The sequence below is a fragment of the Zootoca vivipara genome, chromosome 8 (genome assembly GCF_963506605.1).
Source record: "Zootoca vivipara chromosome 8, rZooViv1.1, whole genome shotgun sequence".
Classification (NCBI taxonomy): Eukaryota; Metazoa; Chordata; class Lepidosauria; order Squamata; family Lacertidae; genus Zootoca; species Zootoca vivipara.
The window spans coordinates 43,561,843-43,581,319 of NC_083283.1; the positions used below are offsets into that span (position 1 = coordinate 43,561,843).

The 19,477-nt window shown below is 42.0% G+C and overlaps 1 protein-coding gene across 1 annotated transcript in view; it reads right to left on the minus strand.

Moving 5' to 3' along the window:
- Window positions 1-465: 465 nt before the first annotated feature.
- TAF4B (TATA-box binding protein associated factor 4b) overlaps window positions 466-19,477 on the minus strand; it is a 50,508-nt gene continuing 31,496 nt past the window's right edge. The window contains exons 14-15 of the mRNA XM_035126312.2: window positions 10,893-11,000; window positions 466-2,029 (exon numbers count right to left, since the gene is read on the minus strand). Of these exons, the coding sequence (XP_034982203.2) occupies window positions 1,886-2,029; window positions 10,893-11,000 (252 nt within the window). The 3' untranslated portion in view covers window positions 466-1,885. The remainder of the gene's footprint in view (window positions 2,030-10,892; window positions 11,001-19,477) is intronic.

A 19,477-nucleotide genomic window follows, 5' to 3' on the forward strand; every position in this document is an offset into this window, starting at 1 on the left:
ACCTCTGGATGCGAATGTGATCCGTTCCAGAGCCCCGTACGCAACCAGAGCAGTACTCAACCTGAAGCACCGAATCTGTGCATGCTCGCCGCACGATTTGGCGCTTCTGCACATACGTGCATAGTCATTCGGCACGTCTGTGCATGCGCAAATCGCCAAACCCGGAAGCAACCCGTTCTGTTACTTCCGGGTTCGGCGCATTTGTAACCCATGTTGTACGCAACCCACAGCATTTGTATCTAGAGGTATGACTGTATATGCAAATATTGAGCTATATGCTTGAAGTATTCTCTGCTATTGCGGACTTTCTGCTTTGATGTGCTGATAGCTTCATGACAACAGTGCTGGACGCAATAATGCCATCTCTGATATTTGATGGAGTAAATACTCTAACATTTTTAATAAAATAGTTACTTTAATGCAGTATTTAAAATAATTTTAAACATCTGTCAATAAGACTGAATACACAACCGGGGAAATGCTGTACTTTACATAAATAGTAAAGCTATTCTTTTTATTATACAATTATCTTTCTTCTTATCCCATCAGTATATTGCTGGCATTTCACACACACACAAATAATTCACTGTGTAGGTTTAACTAACTTAGTTCAGTTTTCCTAACAGAGAAACTGTAACTAGATTAGAGCCTCTCAACATTCTGCAGTAGTCCTGGTCTCTTAAGTTCGACAGTTTCCCCAATTTGTAAGGTGGCATACCCAAAAGCTTTGAAAGCCTTTAAAAATAAAGACTTTAATGGTAAAGACATTCATTTGCTATCTCTTACCCATCCCAGTATACACCCAATGTTATACATTATGAGCACAGGGTAGTGCAGAATTTGTAGAAAAGTGCAAAAGATGTCTTCATATGGCTCTCCACAACCAACTTCTTCTTGAGTGATTCACGGCAGGCTTAGAAGTCCACCAGAACTTTCACTTCAGCTCTTTGCAGAGTTTTGTGCTCTCCCACGAAATGCCACAGCAGAATTTTTCTCCCTATTAAGCGGAGTTCGGAATTGCATCCAAACTTCTAGTTTAAGATCAAATCCCTGATAATTATATGTCTCCTCTTTGATTCCCATAATATAGGAAGCAGGAGATCAAATAATTACATTCTATATACTTTATATAAAGCAGGGAATGCGTTCCATACTGCAAGAGCCTCCAAGATAGTTCTCTGCTTTAAAGTCTGCACAGATGCAAAACCGAACACATCCAAAGTCATTGTTATGCTGGAAATGAAATGTGTTAAGTGTTCCACCAGATTTGCCTTTTAGACTTCGGCAACTACATTTCCAAACGCTCCTTGCCCGCACCCTTACAGTTCCAGCTTGCTTCATCTGTCCAGTAGTACTGGCAGCACAAGCCATGCCACTGGGGAGTCCTCCTTTCTTTGGAGGCAGTAGATTGCAGATCTCACTTTGGCACTTCTTTGGCTTGCTCCCAAGTGGTTTCTCTTCCAGCTAGCTATAGCAAACTCTAAAAACTAGGACAGCTAGCGAGGTTGAATCCTGTAGGCAACCCGCAAGCAAGCTGCTTGCCTGCTGGTTTGTGATTAAATACATTCGTCATACCACCCTTCCCCAAATGCAGCATTACAAGGCACAATATTCATGGGATAATATTGCAGATTGAAATACTGACACGTGTTGCCTATACTGAACTTCGCAGGCTCCTGAAGCCTTCTATCTCCAGTGCATTCAGGCAGCACACATGTTTCTAGTGACCACCCAGTAGACTGTTCTAGGTGGTTCCCTTTGTTTAAAAAAAAAGGAAAAGGAAAAGGAAACAGGTGATCACTGTAAACCAAGGCTTCAAGATAGTGCAAACAGGTGTTTCTTTGGCAACAAATGCTGGCAAGCCAAAACGCAAACCGCCTAGCCGTTACTTCAGAAGAGCTTGGTACAAGGCTAGAGAGCGCTTCAGCTCTTTTTCTTGTTCCATACAGAATATCAAGTCCCTGAGGCAGATGCGGGTTATTCGTGGATGAAGATTTGGTTTCGCAAGGCTGGGTGATCTGTTTGAGCCCTAGAACGGGAGAAAGGAGAGAAAGGGTGAGTAGTCATTAAAAATACTGTAAATAAAATTCACTGTACAACGTAAGTGCGATCCAATAGGATCTTATACTGCATGAGCTTCACTCCTCATTATTTGCCCTAACTTTAGAGGTCTCCCATGCAAGCGATTGCTCGACGGGGCACAGCTGTCTTTGCAGGAAACCCATGCAGTTCAGTATGCTGCAGAAAGGTTGTTGAATAACACACATCTGTTTCTTAAAGAATTGTGTTCAGAATCTTCAGGAACAAATAGGATAAAGCTCTGAGACAGCCTGGTCCTGAATATCAGAAAGGAGACATCAAAAATTCCACCCCAGCCTTAAGATCTATTGGAGAGGTCCTATTATCAATACCCAGATGTTTAAGTTGTGATGTGCTGCTCCTCCATGGTAGCATGTGCAACTCTCCTAGGGGACATGGGGTAGCCAGAGCCTCTTTCATTTTTAGGAGAACAGCAAACACCTTCTTGGGCTTCACGTTAAGCTATCTCACACCGCTTTTAAAACTGACCACATAACTTTAGTATATGGTTTCATTATTGCTGGAAGCCACCCAGAGTGGCTGGGGCAACCCAGTCAGATGGGCAGCATATAAAATATTGCTATTAGCATTAGCTGCTTTAAGTGGGACATAAATATGTTTTTATTTAATCCAAACCACCTTAAGGATATAGAACAAAAGAATTTTAGCCTCGCTTAGAAAGTAGGGAAACAATATAAGCCAACACATTTAAACGCTTGGATATTGGCATGAAGTATATCCATAGGAAGTGCTACTGCTACTACTCTGACATCAGCAAACAGACTTAAGTTGATACCTGCTTTCTCTCCCAAAAGAAAGACTGTTTCTCCCACTAACATGATACAAGACAACACCAGCTGAAAACTGAAATAAGAATGCCATCGTTTGAAGCTTTCCATTTGTTCAATAGCTTGGACCAAAATAGGCATGGGAGAAATATCAAGGCCATGTACAGGGAGAGAGAGAGAGGTCCTTATTGTCTTGGTAAGACACAAAAGGGTCACAATTCAGAGCAAGACAACCCCTTACGGGGAGGGGAAGCAGGGGGGGGTAGCTTTGTAGCACAGCTGCCACTACAGGGTTGAAGAGGAGGTCACTCCAACAGGATGCAGCAGAAAGCTTGAGGCATTATTACAAATGAAACAGGCCTCAGGGGATTCCTCAGCAATCCAATAGCCATGTCCTTCAGAAGTCAAATAACTTTAGGGAGGGGAAAGTATTTACTTTCTAAACAGAGACCAGCTTAGAGGGCTTAAAACTGTTCAACATTCACACACAAACCTGTTCGTTCTCATGTAGCCCTTTGAAAAACAAAGTGTAAAGGACAAAAACTTCAAATTCCCAATCAGCAATCTTCATATCTGGATCTATCTCTCTACCCTTGAGAACAGTCATAGCTTGAGCCCATGTAAGGTTTGCACAGATGTTTGAATTCAGTGGGGCTTCCGTGTGGGATAGTGTGTGCTGCCAGGATGGGGAATCTTTTCAACCTGAGGGCAGCTTTACCTGGAGTGGGGGTTGTTTTTGATTCTCTTGAATCAGCACAATGTATGTGGATTATGGGTTTTGCCTATTCACAAAAGAGCACACATATTTGCATATGCTTTTAATCATATGCTAATCTACATCCTCCCTTGTGTGGGGTGAAGGTGACAAACATAAATTAGGAGCCAAGTGCAAGCAAGCAATGTTTCTGAAAGAACATTAATAGGTGAATCTTTCCCCATAATTGTATTTCCATACTAGAAAGGACTTCACCTGTTCAATTTCTGCCTGCCACACAGCTGTTCAAACCACAAGAGCCCTGCTCTCCCCCGGTGCCAACCCTAAACCATGCAAATAGCACTCTCTTGATCTTCTCTGTAGATTCAGATAATGGAGAAAGACTGCCTGCCCTAGTTCTTCAGAGTTACTCAATACACTGCATAATTTCTGAAGCATATGAGGTGCTGGCTGCAATTACTTAGGGATTAAAATAAGTCACTCTGTTGTAAATCTGAGGAGAGTGTCTGAACATGTACATACATGCCGTAAACCAGTCCCAGCATAATTTAACTTGACTCTTCCTGTCATCTCAAGTTTTTACTGACCAGAAAACCCTCAATTATATTTGTTCTGCTTTTTGTGTTGCCTTCATTTTAGCCTCTCTTTCACAGGCCCAATAAGTAGACTACTCATACCACTGGAGACAAGGTTACCCAATAATTTACATATCTTCCCATTTATTCTCTTCTGTTCAAAGTACTGAATTTGCAGCATTCATGTGTTGTCTCACAAAGCACAAATATAAGCAGCGCCTTTTTGTGATGGAACAGAGTACCACCACTTCTTCTTTTTTACTGGCCATGAGTGTTGGTTAAGGTTTAAGTGAAGTTTCCCTCCAACATCTATTTAACCAACCAGTAGTCTGTCTCAGGGAACTTTCCTAAGGCAACAGATTTGAGCTTATCCCACACTGGGTGTGGAGTTGTTTAAACTTTGTCAGGATAAGCATGTCATTTTTATGATTATTTTGTATTTTTTTTATTCCATATTATGTTTTATTGTACTTCTAAATGTTGTTGCATACACCCCCAATATTTTATATGGGGGCAGTCTAGAAATATTTTTATGAGATAAATATGATAACTTAATCAAATGCACGCAATAGCCCATATAGCTTTTAGCTTACATGTAGAATTTTGAAACAGATGTGCAAACTGAACTCTAAATGGAAGATTGGCATAAAATCTGGGAGACTTATCCAAGCCTTTCATTATGTGCCAAAATAAAAGAACTGTCATACAAAATCCTATCTAAGACTGCCCCTCCCCCTGGCAATAATATACAAAACCAGATTGGTCCCTGGGTTTAAGCTCGTATGCATGTTATGTTTTTTAGATGCTTTAATTGCTTTAAAATGTTTTTAGGTTGTTTAAAGTATGTTTTCATTTCACTTTAAATTGTATCGTTTAACATTTTGATGTTTGTTGCTCTGGCCTCCTTTGGGCGGCAGGGCAGGATAGAAATTTAATAAACAAAAGTGTACTTTTCCACATTGTGAGAATGTGAAGCTGGACCAAGGTTTTTCTTTTTCCTGCTGCTGTATATGAAAGCTGACAAGTATCACAGGCGCCACCCTCCCTTGAATCCAGCCTACACCTTGCTGCATTCTTTTAATAGTTAGCATGACAAACACAAAGTTAACAGATGTTAGCAATAATGTTACTGTACATGGTTGATGGACTAAGCTAATCATCACTGGTCCAAGAAATACTCAAGGGGCAAAAATACAATTATATAGTATCAAGTCTCAAGAGACAATCAGAAGAATGAGCATAAAATTTAAAGGTTCTGCAATTTGTTCCAAAAGCACTTATATAATGTTTTGTTAGGAATGTACAATACATACATGTAATGAAGTCATGCCAGGTAAGAGATCCACCCTTGTTTCTCATTTACCACTGGCAAATAAGCTTGAGTTAGCCAAATAGTGGAATTTCTTTCACTCTCCCCATCAAGTCAATTGCAGAATTTTCTCATGAGAAATCTACACAGCAAACTTTGGCCAAATGAAACAATACAAAAAAAAAAAGCTCAACAGCTTTTGTGTCTAGATTTTTAACTTTTTGAAATATGGCAACCTTATGCTGGGCTGCATTTTTCCTTTTTGAAAAAGTTTGAAACCTACACTAGCTTTTTAAAAATATAAAATAAAACCAGTAGAAATCTCATGTAAGACAACTTCCTTTAAGGTTTTTATTATCCAATACAGATTGCATGGTTAGGATTTCACAACGAAACCAAAATTCTGAAAACAAACAAACTTCAGTTGCCAAGAGATTGTAAAGTGGAAAACATGCTTCAAATGAGATAATTCCGCCTTTTTTTTCTACAGGTCAAGTGCCCACGGCACCACTGTGAGATGCTCCATCAATGTGCCATATTGAAAAGCAACACTTAGAAAGGAAGAACTTCAGTTGACCTCCTGTTTCTTACTGGGATGAAAAAAGTCTCCAAGGCAGCTCTCTGACAGTAAAATAAGTAAATGAGAATACTATACAGCACTTTTTAATTTTAAAAAAGGAGAATGAGAACTCTTGGGACACCTCATGGCATGACAGACACGTTTTCACTTGAACAATTTAGGAATAAATGTGTGTTTATGATCCAATTATCTTCACTCATGCTGGAACTTCACTAAACTGTCAAAGATCTGCAAGAGACTAGGTATTAATATTCTGTTGTGTAGGCTTTCCTCCCCCAACTTGCATTGTGACATTTCTACAAGTCCTTTCAAATGTAACCAACAGAGTGTTTTACATATTGAGACAAATTACTGGAAATGTAGTGTCAGTTTACTCATGATTATGCCCAAGATTCATGCTTACATGTCACTATCTGTGGCTGCATCAGATCCTTAATCTGTACCTGGAGGTAACAAATACTGTACAAAATGTGTCATGTTAACTTAATACACGATTATTAAACTGAAATATTCTGGCTCTTTGCCACATCATTTTAGGCAATATATCATCAACTAAATTATAAAACTCTTGACCCTTCACATGTCATCAATGTTTGTGTTATCAATATGTTTAGCCCAGAGCTACAATACAATTAGTCATTTAAATTGCAGATATCTTTCATACAGGAAAATAATTAAGTTCATCTCTGTACAGGAATGGCACTCTATGGGCCTGTGAGCTGCACTGCTTAAACCTATAAATGGCAGCCTAGAATATTTTAGCCAATTTACAGGCAAACATCTGACGTCATGTGTGTGGCCTAAACTGACAACTGCTAAGAAATTCAGAGATGAAACTGAAACTGACAGATGGGACATACAACACATTTGTTGCTTCCTAGTCTCTTCCAATGAGACCATGTCTCAGTTACAAAGAGTCCCAAGATGCACCTAGCACTTACGATTGAGGGGGCTCAGTCAGCATGCAAGTCAAGGGAGCTGACAAGCTTGAAAGACAAGCTTCTGAGCCAGGAGTAAGGAATCTGCAGTCCTCCAGAGGTTGTTGGACTACCATTCCTACCAGCCCAGCCAGCTTGCCCTACGATCAAGGATGATGGGGGCAGCAGTAGGTTCCACAGCGCTGCCCTAGAATATACATTTGTCTGCACAATTATCTGAAAGTCAGTCAATTTGAGCATTATTCCACAATGAGAGTCAGCACTTAAGGGGGCTCAAACTAAGACACGAGTTTCTTTCTAGCTACCCTGTGCTTGTGTTAAGGAGTACAGAACATTAGCTCCAGAATCATGGCAACAACCTGGTTGTCCCCATAGTTTTTTACCAAAGCACCAATAGTGTCAAGTATGGTGCACACACTGATACCGAAGAGATAGCTATCAACCCGATTTCACAGAGATATGAACAAATAGGCACAGTGCTGCAAATGTGATTTTTGAAGAATCAAATCAAAAGGTAAATATTGCATTAAACCTCTAATCTTCAGGGGAAGAGTGTCCAGGCTTATGCAGTCAAAATGGCAGCATCAACACAGAAGAGGGTACTCATAGGAACCCCGGGATTGGAATGTCACCACCAACTAATGTTCTATATGTGGCAATGAGTGGGAGGACTTCCTTGGACAGAGTTTAACTGCTTTCACAGGAAAGTGTCAAGGAGAAGTCTGGAAAAAGTTACCTGGCCCTCAGGTAATAATGGCAGCCTTCCCAGGAGATGTCTACCCAAAACACTTGGCATGTTGGGAGGGGCATGAGCAACATAAACTAGTTCACTCCCCCCCCCATTGCTTTATATGTCCATATAACACCCACCCACACCTATATATATATATATATATATATATATATATATATATATATATATGTGTGTGTGTGTGTGTGTGTGTGTGTGTGTGTATATATGTATATATATATATGTATATATATGTATGTATGTATGTATGTATATGTATGAATTAAAGGCATGCTTCTAGTGCATTACCACTAGTTTTATTTAACACTTAGAGAAAGATAAATAACTGGAAATGGTCAGATGTGTGTCAAACTGCTTAAGCTCTTTGACATTTAACAGCTTTAGAAAATAAGTATCTTTGCACTCAATGGATATAGTTCTACATATTTAAATTAGACATGTTTTCTCAAAATATGCTTTTGGTGATTCCTAGTGTGTACAGGCCCCCAAGCCATATTCTTCCATTTCAAGGCCATCCTTTCATCTCTGAACAGAACACTGTTTACTCATCAGGATGTTTTGCTTTCCTTGTTATGCGTATACTGCAAGCATTCTGGTTATGAGATATATATATATATATATATATATATATATATATATATATATATATATATATATATATGATTTCACAGAGATTGTTTGATTTAAAAACTACTTTATAGTCATAACTCTTCAGATCCATTTACAATACACCTCACCATTTCTAAACCCCAGCAAAGAACCAAGACACTCCAACACTGGGAGTCACATTTTCATGGAGACTGTTAAGAGAGCTGAAACAAAATTATGCAAAGGGCTGAATCTCAAAGGTAGAGCATCTCAAAGGTAGAGTTCCTAGGTACAATCTTCAGCAGTTCCATGTGCTGGAATTACTTCCAGTCGCTGTAAGACAATACTAAGCAAGATGGGCCAATGGTCAGTATAAGGGAACTCCCATGTTCTACTGGCCAATTTGGGTGGTTGACTTAGAGAGACCATTTTGTATGAAACATGTCTTCCCCATTCCCAAGTGACGTTTATGAATGTAAGAGGCAGGTTGGAACAAACTGCTTAGTGGCTGGACCCTTTAGCACTCTCAATATCCAACGAACTAAAAAGGAATCTGCACAGGAAGTCCCAGCATCTATGTAAAAGATTAAAGCTCCCAGAGATTTGTGTACTGTAAAAGAATGTTACAACACAGGCCATTCTTCCTCTCATGGTTAGAAATCTAAGCCTCTGTAGCATGGGCTGGCAAATATTGGTGGCAATATTCTCCTACTCCCATATCTAGTGATATTAAAGTTATGGCCTGTCTCAAATTACTTGGCAAAATTATATTCCAAGAAAGCAGGCCCTATAACAGTCAAATATTCAACTTGGGTCATGTTACTTTTTTGTAGGTGAATACCAAAATATATTCTTCATACACCTAAAACTGTTAAGTCTTTACGCAACATTGTGTTCCCACTTCACAGCTACACTTGCGGGTGAGCTGCAGCTGGTCATCTCTCCCTGCTGAAAGTCCACTCTGGCCAACCCGGATTAATTTCTGTAGCACAGGGTTAGGGATCCTGCATGCCTCCAGATGTTGTCGGACTCCAGCTCCCATAAATCCTTTCCAATGTGACCAAAGGCCAGGATGGTGGGAGTTGGAGTCCATCAACATCTACAGGTCCCCCACCTCTGCTATGTTTGGAGCATCACTCGTACCGGTAGGTGCTTAGAAACCAAATGAAGTAACTGACTTGCTGCATATTTTAAAGACACCCTTATAAAGATGCAAAGTGTAGGCATAGCATGCCTTAATGAATGCTTCCATTTATGTTGCACAAAATGTTGGATGCTATTGTTCTGATGTATAACTATTGCCACTGGCATTTTCCTCTAGTGTTATGCAGGGTTACAGCACAAGTGTTTAATAAGGTAGGAATAGCATCAGTGACAGCAAGAATATGTCTAAGGGGCAGCCATTATATTATCCTCTAGAATTATATAAAAGTAAAAGCTAAGAATAATTACTACCTTGCTCTGCTGTAGCCTTCACCTACTTAATAGTAAACACCATGATTTACCTAATGAAAGCCGAATGGTTAAGGGAGGGACCTGGGAAAGTTGTTATACCAAGCTCATGATTTTAAATCTTTTAGCAGTAATTAAGGTAGATAAAAGCTCATTCTACAGGCTGCAAGAAGATAGCCACTAATTTATTAAAATTTCAAGGCACACACCCAAGCTCAAAGGCAAGATAATATCCCTGTTGGTGGACTGATTCACTTTTGTTGGCTAGTCAAAATTTTATTCCACCATTCTTGTCCTGGGAAGCAAAGTATCATACCAGAGCTCACTTGTCCCCTGAACATCCTTAAAATTCTGGGCAACATTGTTAGGGAGCAGCCATTGGTTTTAAACATCCCGTGTGGGTGCCCTCCATTTGCAGGTGATGGGTGCTCCAGTCCAACCTCATTGGGAGTACGCCATGGTAACGAAGGCAAATAGGTATTTCAAGTGAACTTTTAAATTTCTTGGAAATAGCTGACTAGTTTTGTAATGTGTGGGAGGCAAAATGTATTCAGATGATCATTCTTGCTTTTTAAAAATATTCCTTTTATATCAAGACTTAACAGAAACCAAAATACTTAGGCAGAAGAAGAGTTCTCAACTGACGGAAACCCAGGAATTTTCCATTCACCATCATGCAGAAGCAGGTGGGACAACAAGAGCAAATGGATTTTCTTTCATTATGCGGGAACTTTTCTTTTAATATATATAAAAAGAACTAATTCAGGATGAGAGTTCTGAAATGCTGTGAGACATCCAAGATAGGTGGGGAAAGACTTGAGGCTTGCCTTAGATACCACCCAAATGATGCCCATGACATTTGCACAACCACAGCAAACAGAAAGGACACTAGCCAACCTTGTCCTCATGCTACGTTTTACTACAGGAGTGGTAAAACACCATTCCTTTACAGAACACAACACATAATCATGCAGAACTTCTCTGGATGCCAAGAGACTGCTTCATTGCTGGTAAAACTGATAAAAAAATATCAAGCCGCGTGAAATTCCAACAATATACAAAACAGAAACACGGTTCGGCTGGAAGGTATTAAACCAAGAAGGGTTATTGCACGTACCTCCAGTCCAGATGAATCCAGTGGCCTCTTTTTTCTTGGCCCAATGGCTGCCAGAGCTGCACGGTTAGCCTTCATTTGCTGCAATTGTGCAAGTTCTAATTGCTGCAACTAATTTAGGAAGATAAGAGGAAGTTATGAGTAGGTTGGTCTGCAATACCCTGAAAGTCATGGCTCAACTCGAGCCAGTTAGTCTTAGTCTTGGCCAGTCTTCTACAGTTAGAAATTCATGAACCGAGCGTGTTCTTGCTTGCTTGTTATCCCATTTGTATAGCAATAAAAAGGTTCAACAAGAAGCATATTTAGGGACATCATTCTATAGGTCAGTATACATTTGTTTTGTTTTGAAAAAAATCCATACTTCAGTGGAACATTTACCATTTAAGTACAGTATGTAATAATCTCTTTAAAATTAAGCATCCCATTCTCCATTTTCTTTATTAAAAATACAATTTATTCTGAAAGAATCTTTAATACTATTTTAGTTTTTGTTCCCTCCCTCCTGCAGGAAGCAGTTTTGATTCATGAATATTTACCTAAACCTCACTCTGGCTGCCATTTGTAATAGGCTAAGATAGCTAGAGCAACACAGGTTGGTACTCTGTGGCCACCACATGCATCTCTTAGCACCAGATCACAAATACATACACGCAAGATACCCGAGAACTCTGCACTGTGACAAGATCCAAATATATGAATCACTTCTACTGAGAAGTATTGCACTGGATGTATCAGGTTCCAACCTGTTAGATCTGCCATGGTAAATAAGTTTGCTGCATGTTGCAGACAGACAGTTGTGCTATGTGAACCAGCCCCCATATGCCTTTACACCCCAAACAACTGCCTTGAGGGATGAATTCAGCTACAACAGCTTACAGCAGGGATAGCTACATGCAGTCCCGATGTTGTTGCAACTGCCATCACCCTGTCCAGCATGGCCAATTGCCAGGGAGGATGGGAGTTGGGAATCCAAAACATCTGGAGAACCGCAGGATAGATATGTTACTTATCATGGGCGTACCCAGGATCAAAACTGGGGGGGGGGCAAGGGGAGGGGCCAAGGCACAGAAGGGGAGGGGCCACAAAGTGGGCAGGAACGGCAAACTCGCGCTCCGCCGGGCTGTGCCCCTCCCTAGAAGCAGGGCTGGTGGGCGGAGGCGGAGCCCAGCCCAGCGGAGCGTGAGTTCAGCGTTCCCGCCCGCCGCGCCGCGCTCTCTGGTTCCCCGCCGCGCTTGGCCTTGCCAGAGGGCGCGACGGGGAGCTGGAGGGAGGGCGCAGCGCGACGGGCGGGAACGGTGAACTCGCGCTCCGCCGGGCTGTGCCCCTCCCTAGAAGCAGGTCTGGTGGGCGGAGGCGGAGCCCAGCCCAGCGGAGCGCGAGTTCAGCGTTCCCGCCCACCGAACCGCGCTCCCTGGTTCCCCGCCGCGCTTGGCCTTGCCTGAGGGCGCGCCGGGGAGCTGGAGGGAGGGAGGGTGCGGCGCGGCGCGGCGGAAATGGCGAACTCGCGCTCTGCCGGGCTGTGCTCCGCCTCTGCCCACCAGCCCTGCTTCTAGAGTAGGGCAGCTGCCCTAACTTGCCCCGTGGTGGGTACGCCCTTGTTACTTATCCCTAAACCAGATGAAGCAATGTCCCACCAAGTCTCAAGACTAGTACTCTATAGACTTCTCAACACTATTATGTATTTGCTCAGAAGGGACAAGTCTTGAGATCAGAAGCCAGCCAGAAAGCATTTCAAGCCCATTTTCCCTTCTTCGATTTTTCCATCTGCTACAAGTACAAAGATTTTTTAAAAACCTGTGTAAAGATCAAATTGCTATGAAAACGTTGCAGAAATTGTAAAATGGTCTTTGTTGCTGCTGGCCTTTTTAATAATAATATATAGGTTTTTTAAAAGTCTGGTCTTGAAGCAGTCAGGAGTTTCTAGGTGACACAATAACCATTTTAGTTAATCTGACCTGAAGCACAAATAAAGTGGAGGCACATTTTTTAAAGCCCTTCCCAATGGTGAAATGGCATTTGCAGCATAGCTGTAATCACATGAAGCAATTTTTAAGAAGGGGAAACTGTTCTGTTCTCCTGTTCAGTTTTAAGAAAAGATTTCCTTACCATCTCACAGAAATTGGATTTTTCCACTTTCATAAAAATTGCAGACACATACCACCACCACCACATTTCAGTACAAGTAGGAAGGCCAAGTATTTTAGTTTAGGAAAAAGTACATTGACTTGTTGCTTTTGACGGTGCACGCTTAAACTCTCCAGATACTAGACAGCTGATGGTCACTTGAACTATTGTTTTATTTTGCCCATGCACCAGGGCATTTGAATACTTAATGTGCTTTAATAAACAGAAAGCATTATCTACTCACTATGGTACAGACCAAGCATTATCCACCTCATAGGTACAGAAATAATATATTCCAGAGGGCAGTGAAGGCACCAAACAGCCTCCAAGTGCCATTTTACATTCAAGGGAAGCTTGCTTGAAACCTTTTGCCCTCATAGGCTCAAAATTTAGCCAGCAGAATTCCTCTCAATATTGCCCTTCCAACAGGAGATGCAAATGCAACTAAACTATCCAATGACTGTTTCACCTATTACCACCTGTCATGCCATTTGATATGCAAAACAAGTGACATTAGTTCAGGTCAGATGCAATGGGAAACTAATCTCTCACGGCATAAATGAGACATGGAAAGTTTCAGGCTTGTGTGCACTTCTCTGTTCTCTCATCTACCACGTAGAACTTTCAATCCTGATTTTGAACTGTGCAGTTTTACATGGTGTGCAAATCTGACTTGGTGCATTCTTATGTGGGACAGCAAAGAGCCCACAAAAGAACAACTGCAGTTGGGAGTTTATAGGAACAAAGGCTACTATGTGGCTTTCATGGACTGATGGAAGGTTTTATTGGAAAATGTATACCTACATTTAAGATTGCCGGAAGAAATATCAACAACCTCAGGTATGCAGATGACACAACCTTGATGGCAGAAAGTGAGGAGGAATTAAAGAACCTTTTAATGAAGGTGAAAGAGGAGAGCACAAAATATGGTCTGAAGCTCAACATCAAAAAAACCAAGATCATGGCCACTGGTCCCATCACCCCCTGGCAAATAGAAGGGGAAGAAATGGAGGCAGTGAGAGATTTTACTTTCTTGGGCTCCTTGATCACTGCAGATGGTGACAGCAGTCACGAAATTAAAAGACGGCTGCTTCTTGGGAGAAAAGCAATGACAAACCTAGACAGCATCTTAAAAAGCAGAGATATCACCTTGCCGACAAAGGTCCATATAGTTAAAGCTATGGTTTTCCCAGTAGTGATGTATGGAAGTGAGAGCTGGACCATAAAGAAGGCTGATCGCTGAAGAATTGATGCTTTTGAATTATGGTGCTGGAGGAGACTCTTGAGAGTCCCATGGACTGCGAGAAGATCAAACCTATCCATTCTTAAGGAAATCAGCCCTGAGTGCTCACTGGAAGGAAAGATCCTGAAGCTGAGGCTCCAATACTTTGGCCACCTCATGAGAAGAGAAGACTCCCTGGAAAAGACCCTGATGTTGGGAAAGATTGAGGGCACTAGAAGGGGACGACAGAAGATGAGATGGTTGGACAGTGTTCTCGAAGCTACGAACATGAGTCTGACCAAACTGCGGTAGGCAGTGGAAGACAGGAGTGCCTGGCGTGCTACGGTCCATGGGGTCACGAAGAGTCGGACACGACTAAACGACTAAACAACAACAACATACCTACTTTATTCTCCAAACTGAGAACTGTGTTAAGCCTGGGTGTCACATTTTAAGGAGGCCTTTGGGGGAAAAAACCTGTAGTGTCCAATAGGCAACCAGGACAAAAGACTTGGAAACCATGTCCACAATGAACTGTTCAAAGAGCAGAGTATGTTTAGCTTGAGGAGAGTACTATGGAGAAACAGGATAGTGGCCTTCAAATATATCAGGCACGTCGAACCTAAAGTTGGTTGCAATCTACCAACAAGTATCAAAAACTGGCAGTGATCTACCACCCTCCAAAGTGATTTAAGTTAAATAAATAAATGGATCTTTATTTCACAGATACAGTAGCTATGTTTGGATATTGTTATGACAGATCCAAGTGGTTACTAGATGGACAAGTAACTAAACAAGTGAGAAATGTCAAACTATATTTTTATATTAGTTTGCACAGATCTGAGGAGCCAGCTTCTTTCTCTCTCTCTCTCTTAACTCTTTCCCTTCTGAGTTGCTTCCTTTCTTGCTCTGTGATATTCTCTCTCTCTCTCTCTCTCCTGTCAAAGGGAACCTTCCCATGCAGCTCCTCCTCATGCCTCCCTCCGTCTCTGGCAGTCGCCCTCTTCCCCATCGGGAAAGCCAGGCTAAACCCGCCTCTCCTCTTCCAGCTTCGCACAGACCTCCCCTCCATCTCCCCTTCCGCACTTAGAGAAAGGCCCTGCGATCAACCAGAAACAACCTCACGGTCCACCGTGGTCTCGCGACTGACGTGTTGTACATGGCTGAAATATATGAAGACCTGTCACACAGAAGATTGAGCAGACTTCTTCTCTGATGCTCCAGAAGAGCAGTGCTAGAAATAATAGGTGGAAATTGCAGGGAAGGTGATTTTGGCTAAGCATTAGGAGAAACTTCCTAATAGCAACAGCTGCCCCACTAAGAGTGGAACAAACTGTTGATGGGCTCTCCTTTGCTGGAGGTGCTTGAGCAAAAGTGGGTGGGCATCCGTCAGGGATGCTGTATGTCCTGCTTTTAGGCAGGGGGTTGGACTAGATCTCCAAAGTCCCTTCTAGCTCTACTATTCTTTAAAAAAAAAAAAAAACAAATACACAAGATGAGAAATGCAATAAAACCAAACACCATTTTACAGCCTATAATATTCACATACGGACTCTGCAATCTGCTCTCTTTTAGACCTTTGTCGTCAAAAAGATCAACTTACTACCTAGCACAATGTTTCCCAAACTTGGGTCTCTAGTTGTTTTTGGATTACAATTCCCATCATCCCTGACCACTGGTCCTGCTAGCTAGGGGAAATGGGAGTTGTAATCAAAAAACAGCTGGAGACCCAAGTTTGGGAAACACTGGCTTAGCAGCTTTCCTTGTTCCTGATTTATTTATTTTTAAAGAATCTATTCAGACACCAGCTTCTCAAATTCCTTCTTTGCTTGCTTCAGTTTATGCTCACTTGTGAGAATTTACCCCCACATTTGGATAAGACTTCTATTTTTTAAGGAACCCTTTTTCCCATTCCTTGACCTTGGCATTTATGCTTGCTTGAAACCTCTTGGCACTTGTTCATCACCATTCTAGTCTGTAGTACTACTGCAGTGATTTAAAACAAACTTCAAAGCTGCCTGAAGAGGTTTGACCCACCTGACCCACCCCTTCAACTTCCTTTTAACTAATCCCCTCATTTGAGAAGTTTCCTCTTTTGAAGGCAGATGCAAGTGCTGAAATTTGCAAGCAACTTTCCCCCTTACATATTGTGGCCACTTTCCCCAAGTGGTCCAGCAACACTTACACACTACATTCTGGGTACTGCTCGGTATTAGGTTAACACCTTGCTTCTTGCTCAGTGGCCTCTATGAGGAATGATTATGACTTAGAACAATTTGCAGCATCTTGAAATTTTGTCTGGCATTATCTTAAACCATATTTCACCTACTCAATATGAGGATCATTGAAACCACCACCACCACATCTTCTGCTCTGGCTGCAGGTAAGAGTTGAGAGTGAAAGCAATATCTAAGCTTACCATAAAGCCAGAGGGAGGGTGATATTGGAAGGGAGAACAAATATCAGAATATCAAAGAAGAGCTGTTTTGACCAACAGGTCAAACTTGTAATCATCAGGAATGGTTTCAACTTGGAAAGCAATCCCTTTTAGTTATTCCCATCCCAAAATCAACTTTGAAAGTTACCTATCTACCTGTGGAAATGGCAAGGCAGCATGACAGTACCAAAGCCCTGTTCTCCATGGAGTCATGCATATGCAATATTCATAGATACAACCCTTCAATTCAGACTGAAATGAACCAGAGTGACTCCTCGGGCTGAATGTGCTTCTGGTGTGGGTATGAGTTATACATAACTGAAATGGCATATTACTTTACTTATTATTCCAATTCCCTCCCCCAGTGCTGAACTTTGAATTGTAAGCTCTTTGGGGCAGGCAGCTCACTTTTCGTACTCTAAAGCACTTGTTGTTGTTGTTGTTTAGTCGTTTAGTCGTGTCCGACTCTTCGTGACCCCATGGACCATAGCACGCCAGGCACTCCTGTCTTGCACTGCCTCCCGCAATTTGGTCAAACTCATGTTCGTAGCTTCGAGAACACTGTCCAACCATCTTGTCCTCTGTCGTCCCCTTCTCCTAGTGCCCTCAATCTTTCCCAACATCAGGGTCTTTTCCAAGGATTCTTCTCTTCTCATGAGGTGGCCAAAGTATTGGAGCCTGAGCTTCACGATTTGTCCTTCCAGGGAGCACTCAGGGCTGATTTCCTTAAGAATGGATAGGTTTGATCTTCTTGCAGTCCATGGGACTCTCAAGAGTCTCCTCCAGCACCATAATTCAAAAGCATCAATTCTTCGGCGATCAGCCTTCTTGATGGTCCAGCTCTCACTTCCATACATCACTACTGGGAAAACCATAGCTTTAACTATACGGACCTTTGTCGGCAAGGTGATGTCTCTGCTTTTTAAGATGCTGTCTAGGTTTGTCATTGCTTTTCTCCCAAGAAGCAGGCGTCTTTTAATTTCGTGACTGCTGTCACCATCTGCAGTGATCAAGGAGCCCAAGAAAGTAAAATCTCTCACTGCCTCCATTTCTTCCCCTTCTATTTGCCAGGAGGTGATGGGACCAGTGGCCATGATCTTGGTTTTTTTGATGTTGAGCTTCAGACCATATTTTGCGCTCTCCTCTTTCACCCTCATTAAAAGGTTCTTTAATTCCTCCTCGCTTTCTGCCATCAAGGTTGTGTCATCTGCATATCTGAGGTTGTTGATATTTCTTCCGGCAATCTTAATTCCGGCTTGGGATTCATCTAGTCCGGCCTTTCGCATGATGAATTCTGCATATAAGTTAAATAAGCAGGGAGACAATATACAACCTTGTCGTACTCCTTTCCCAATTTTGAACCAATCAGTTGTTCCATATCCAGTTCTAACTGTAGCTTCTTGTCCCACATAGAGATTTCTCAGGAGACAGATGAGGTGATCAGGCACTCCCATTTCTTTAAGAACTTGCCATAGTTTGCTGTGGTCGACACAGTCAAAGGCTTTTGCATAGTCAATGAAGCAGAAGTAGACGTTTTTCTGGAACTCTCTAGCTTTCTCCATAATCCAGCGCATGTTTGCTATTTGGTCTCTGGTTCCTCTGCCCTTTTGAAATCCAGCTTGCACTTCTGGGAGTTCTCGGTCCACATACTGCCTAAGCCTGCCTTGTAGAATTTTAAGCATAACCTTACTAGTGTGTGAAATGAGCGCAATTGTGCGGTAGTTGGAGCATTCTTTGGCACTGCCCTTCTTTGGAATTGGGATGTAGACTGATCTTCTCCAATCCTCTGGCCATTGCTGAGTTTTCCAAACTTGCTGGCATATTGGGTGCAGCACCTTAACAGCATCATCTTTTAAAATTTTAAATAGTTCAGCTGGAATATCATCACTTCCACTGGCCTTGTTATTAGCAGTGCTTTCTAAGGCCCATTTGACTTCACTCTCCAAGATGTCTGGCTCAAGGTCAGCAACCACACTACCTGGGGTGTACGAGACCTCCATATCTTTCTGGTATAATTCCTCTGTGTATGGCATGGATCAATGCCTTGTCGTGGCGAAGGGGCTTGAATAACTCAGAGAAGCTATGAGCTATGCCATGCAGGGCCACCCAAGATGGACAGGTCATAGTGGAGAGTTTTGACTAAACGTGATCCACCTGGAGAAGGAACTGGCAAGCCACTCCAGTAACCCTGCCAAGAAAACTCCATGGACAAAGACTCTAAAGCACTACTGCACACTAATGGAGTTATATATAAGGAAATCAAAATGTTTCCATAACCGGGCACTGCACCATTCTCAAGTCACTCCTCCCCACAAGGTTTAGGATAGTAAAATGCACGACTAAAGGTAAATATCCATTAAGAGCATCCTATGGGGAACTGCTGTCTTGATAGCAAAACTTAAGAGGGGCAGAGACGAAGTAGCATCAGGCAAGTAGCAGAGGTAAGTTGTAAATAACATGCATATTTTGATGTATAACGTCAATCCCTCTCCACGCGCCTAAGGAAACCTTCTGACGCAGAGGGTCCAAATTCCCTCACTTATGCTCTCCTTGCATTCTGTGTGCATTCCTTTACTTTGGTTGGAGTCTGGTGCATAGATGCCGAGACCATTTGACAGGATTGCCATTTGTATTTGCCTCTCCTACATTAATCCAAACAATGAGGGCCCTTTAAAGTATTCATAAATAACCTGCTGCTGCTGCTGCTGGTGGTACTTAGAAGCCAACCATAGCAATGTTAAGCAACAACACATTTGATAGTTCAAGAGGCACAGTTAAGAAAAAGATTGCTCAGAAAAAAACAAA